The 5,143-nt window shown below is 39.0% G+C and overlaps 1 protein-coding gene across 2 annotated transcripts; it reads left to right on the top strand.

Annotated features, from left to right (window-relative positions):
* Positions 1-257: 257 nt before the first annotated feature.
* Positions 258-1,766, top strand: LOC111490547 (espin-like). 2 transcript variants are annotated; one of them, XM_023139192.1, is made up of 2 exons: positions 258-755; positions 813-1,766. In XM_023139192.1, exon 2 carries the CDS (start codon positions 962-964, stop codon positions 1,652-1,654), a length of 693 nt encoding a protein of 230 aa, XP_022994960.1. In that variant the 5' UTR covers positions 258-755; positions 813-961; the 3' UTR covers positions 1,655-1,766. Both variants share the same exon structure in this region, with proteins under 2 accessions (XP_022994960.1, XP_022994961.1).
* Positions 1,767-5,143: the final 3,377 nt, after the last annotated feature.

Here is a 5,143-nt window from a genome sequence, read left to right as displayed (position 1 = left end):
TTCAAGGCAATAAAAGTTGTAGGGAGTAGTGTGGAAGAAGAAGCGAAGACAAACGGGTTTGAAGAAGGAACAAATTCTGTATAAGAAATGGAAACAACTGTGCTTACTTTTACTTTATTATGTTACATGATTATCAAAGCGATTAAAGAAAAAGAATACAAACTTTATGACCGGAACAAGAAAAGAAAGAAAGAGATATAAGTTATATATAAAATAGATTTGGGTTAGCGATGGCAAACAAAATAAGAAACTAAAACCCAAAGAAGATATGGATTTGTACAAAGAGAAAAAAGCGTTATACAAGTTTGCGTTGAGGGAACAATGGGAGTATGTGGGCGAGGTATGTAAGGATGCGAGGCAGTTCGTGCTTCCGATCAATAACGGTGGAGACACGGCGTTGCATTTGGCAGTGCACAGTGGAAAAGAAGAACCTTTAAAAACCTTTCTTGCGCAGGTGATGGAGATGGAGTACACAGAGCATTGGAAGAGCTACGTTGAAAACACACCTCTACATGAAGCTGCCAGTGTAGGGAATTTGGGTGCTGTTAAGCTCTTGGTTGAGTTAAGGAAGGAGGATTTGTTGGAGGTGAACATTTGGGGTGAAACGCCTTTGTATAGGGCAGCCAGATATGGGAAACTTGACATCGTTCAATATATTTTGAATGATTGTGAAGATTTTTACGCTCGATCTTCCCTAAACTGGACGGCAAAGGGTACTCCAATCATTCATGCAGCCATTCAAAGCGAGAACTTTGGTTAGTGTCTCAGTTTATGTTACCATAATTGAAGCTAATTCAAAGTTTTTATTGCAGAGATGGTTATGATGTTGGTGGATTTCGACAAGTCACTGTTGGAGATGAAGGATCCAAACAAGCAGACGGCTCTCCAGGATCGATGTGTTGGGCTCCACAATACTGCACCACGTTGGAATCACTAAATTCCTCCATCAATCCATCCACCCATGGTCCAGCAATACAGCTTCAACATGAGCTCGAGTGGTTCGATCGCGTCCACAAAGTGCTTCCAGTGCTTTACAACATGCATTATAGCAAGAATAAATGGAGACCCCGGGAAGGATTTGATTGATAAAGCCAAAGAATGGGTCAAGAAAACCTCCCAGTCTTGCTCTGCTGTTGCTGTCCTCATGGCCTCGGTCACCTTCGCCGCTGCCTTCACTGTCCCTGGTGGACTCAACTCCAAAACTGGCTCTCCGGTTCTCCTCTCTAACCCTATCTACATGTTGTTCACCGGCTTGGACATCACCTCCCTCATCTCATTGCTCTCCTCCTTGATTCTGTTTCTCTTGATCTTGACCTCGCCTTTTGAGATCGATTCTTTTCGACAAGAATTGCCAATTCAATTGTCCTTGGGATTGAATCTGTTGTTCTTGTCGGTGGCGAGCACGATGATTGCATTCGCTATGGCCGTCGTCCTCACAATGAAATCGACCAACATGGTATGGGCGGAGTGCCTTTTGTATTTGGTCACACTTGTTCCAATAATCATTTTTATAGTAATGAAGTTGCCGCTGTTGCTGGAGCTGGAGAGAAATGTTCAGAAGAGTCTACAATTCCTTTGGAAGTTGCTTCCCATGGGTTTCCTCACCATATTTTTTGAGATTCCTTCCAAATTTTTAAGCAACAAATCTACCTAATTTTCATGGCTGGATTTGGGAGCGGATATAACTGCAGTTGGATACGTCATAAACTACTTCCTTTTCTTACCTTAATTACCTGTGAAGTTTGTGTCGCACGTAATGTTCAAAAGTGTGCTTTTTATTTGTCTTTCAAATATTAATAACATACATTTATATATTATTATAAATATATTACAGTTATAGATATATCTTACATATCCATAAATCAATTAATATTTTCCTCCTTATTTTTAGGAGTAAATTAATAATATATTTTCTCTCAATATATTTTTTCCTTATTTTCACAAGTTAATGGATAGACGTATCCTATTAAAAGAACATTAATGAAAATTGTACTTTCAATCTCACTTATATCTCTCATTCATAACATGGTATCAGAGCAATACAAGTCAATCAATGCATCAATCGTAGATATCGATCATCTGCAAATATAATTGATACTTCTCAACTGAATATAGAAAAACAGTCACTTAATTCCATTCCAAATTTCATTTATGAGCGATTACAACAGATAGCACAAGCTTTATCTGCACTCAATCATCGTCTTCAGGTAATAATCACCGTTACATCTATATTGCAGTTTTGTTTCCAGTATCTACAGTATCCATTAACTCTGCTAGTTCTAATTCATGGATTCTCGATAGTGGAGCTACGGATCATATAATATCCAAAGTTTTTGTTATGACTAAACCAAAGGTTGCAATCATGTCTACAATAAATTTGGTTAATGGAGGGCAATACATGTGTCACATACTAGCAATGTTTTCTTTAATCCTGTCTTTAAATCAAACAATGTTTTATGCATGCTTTTATTACATTTAAACCTGATGTCCATCAGCAAACTTACCAATGACTTGAAATGTTGCATCACCTTCTATCCATATTTTTGTTATGCAGGACTTGACTACGGGGAAGATGATCGGCTCGGATAAATGATTTGGAGATTTCTATCATATTTATTTATCTCCAATCAAACCTTCAACAAATCAAGTATCTCAATCATCTAATTTGTGGTTCCTATGCCTAGGTCATCCTTCATTTTATCGTTTTAAATTTCCAGTTGATCAATTGCATCTTGATAATGCTACCTTTTTCTCATAATTGTACTATATGCCCATTAGCAAAACAAACTAGGTTGTCTTTTTCCAAGAAGCTCAATAACAACACATTCTGCCTTTGATCTGATACATTGTGATGTTTGGGGACATCATAAAATGTCTTTGGGGACCTGAATACTCGGTATTCTAGAGGTATCCCGTTCTAGGTCTTTGTCTAGCCTACTTAGTCTCAAGCGTCCTAGTCTAGGCTCGTAGTTTCTTCCTATTTTTAACAAGAGAGACAACACAAGCAATCATGCACAGGAGTTAACATTTTGTAGTTCATGCAATATTAACAAACATGCTCGACCGGAAGATAATGTACATCTTTACCCAGAGCGTAGATTTCACAAATTTCTCTTCCTTCTTTATCATGCATACAATATCACATTCTCATTAAAAAGTGAATTCATAGCCAATCATATCTTGGTACCATTGATTTTCTTATTTAATTCATTTTCATGGCTTACATACTAATATGCTAGGTCTAGCTAGCTAAGATTATCAGTTTGACAGCATGCACGCTTATTCCAAGTGTTTCCTACAAGTAATGCTCGTGGGAATCCAAATGGTGACTTACTTGTCTAGCATGTGCCTTCCTAAGTTTTGGTTGATTAGTCGTAGAGTAGTCCAAAAATTACAAAATTTCTCTACAGGCACCTAATTCACAGTAAAAAAACATTAGCATTGAAATTGGGGCAAAAAACTGGCAATCGATTATAAGACGGGTGAGAATAGGGGCTTTACGCGCCCCCATGCTTCCCCATGCATTGGCACGCACCTCCATACGAGGGCACACGCGCGATTAGTGTTGACAGTGGTGCGCTTTGATACCCAGCAGAGCAGATATACCCGTTGAATTTTATGGGCGTGACATGTGGCGCACAAGGAGTGGTATCATTTGAAATGAAGGGCCAGACTAACCGACTATGCAACAAAAACATGTAAAAAGAGATAGACAATAAGAAATTACGAAAAAAAAATTTAGCAATTAAGAAGCAGAATAACAATCAAAACAAAATGTTCAAGTAGTGTATGAATTTCATGAAAAAGTATGTGGGGTACAAAATGTGTGAAGTAACTATGCATGACATACATAGACTTCTAAATGCCCCAGGACACACCTCTGTGGCTTTAAGACTCCTGCACGCTCTCCCGCCTCGATCCATGGAATCACACACATAAAAAAGAAGAGTAGAAAGGGATGAGTATGAGAATACTCAGTAAGCAACCTATTTGTAGGCTCTTTTCATCTTTATCTTAGTAGGTATCCACGAACTTGTCTTAGGGTTCTAGGAAGTGCAGACTAAATTGCAACTCTCTTTTCTACAACTTAAGAGGCTTGCCCATCTTATCAATGGATGATCAGTGTCATGGAATTTGGCAGGACCTCACAAGTAAAACTTAGGGGACAGTATGGTTGGATCTGAATCAGTATCATTCTCTGAACATCATCCGTGGAGGTTAGCTGACAACCCTTCCACGGGACCATACTATCACTAAAATCGAGAGTTCGTGATTCCCTGTGTATCGGTTAGCTACTAAGTCATCCTACGTGGTCTCGCACTATCTCGCTCAGCAACGGGTTTCTACAGATCATAGGTCCTATTAAGGAGACCCCTTAGCTATCACCATTAGGTCAGGGCACAAATCACACTAACCTATTCAGCTCTGCCTAGCTCAACGATTTCAGTAATGGAGTTCAGTCTTGACGGTACAGTATCGAAGTAGCGAGGAAAGTAGAGGCTTTGGTGACACTATCTAAGAATGTTTGATTAATCCACCACACCTAAATGGTGTCAAAGTTATCTTATTTATAATCAAATAAATTACAAGGATATGGAAAGAGTAAGAAATCAAAATAACAATAAATGGAAATGGAAAGATACCTATGGTAAGAAGACAAATAATTAGATATTTTCCTTATAATAAAATATCAAATATGATATATACGGTAAACTATAATTTATTACTAAATATCCTTAACACCCAACCGCAAGCTGAGCATCGGATTTGAACGAACGTGAAGCTTAGATCTGAAAAATTCAAATAAAGATTGAGAAACACTTTTCGTGAAGATGTCAACAACCTGGTTCGGAGGAGGCGTAGAGAAACACTTTCTTGGCCATCAAAACTGCAGAGGGATCGACGCTCAGCGGCGATGCTACCTTGGCTTCGGCGAGAATATGTCTAACCCATGAAGAGGAATCGTTGCTTACCGACGATGCTACCTTGGCTCTAGTGAGAATATGCCAACCCAAGAAGTAGAAGGGGAAACCTAGAGCAAGGGACAAAGACAATGTTGAAGCCAGAAGAGTCGCCACAATGGGTGAAGGAGCCAATTTTGGCTAGAAGGGCGATGGCGACTTGGTTGGTGAAGAGGCCAGTG

Source organism: Cucurbita maxima, unplaced genomic scaffold (assembly GCF_002738345.1).
Source record: "Cucurbita maxima cultivar Rimu unplaced genomic scaffold, Cmax_1.0 Cma_Scf00015, whole genome shotgun sequence".
Taxonomy (NCBI): Eukaryota; Viridiplantae; Streptophyta; class Magnoliopsida; order Cucurbitales; family Cucurbitaceae; genus Cucurbita; species Cucurbita maxima.
The sequence above is the reverse complement of the archived record's forward strand: the minus strand, read 5'-3'. Positions and strand labels throughout refer to the sequence as shown.

Coding starts and splice junctions, on each gene's coding strand:
- LOC111490547 (XM_023139192.1), top strand. CDS start 962: ATGGTCCAGCAATACAGCTTCAACATGAGCTCGAGTGGTTCGATCGCG.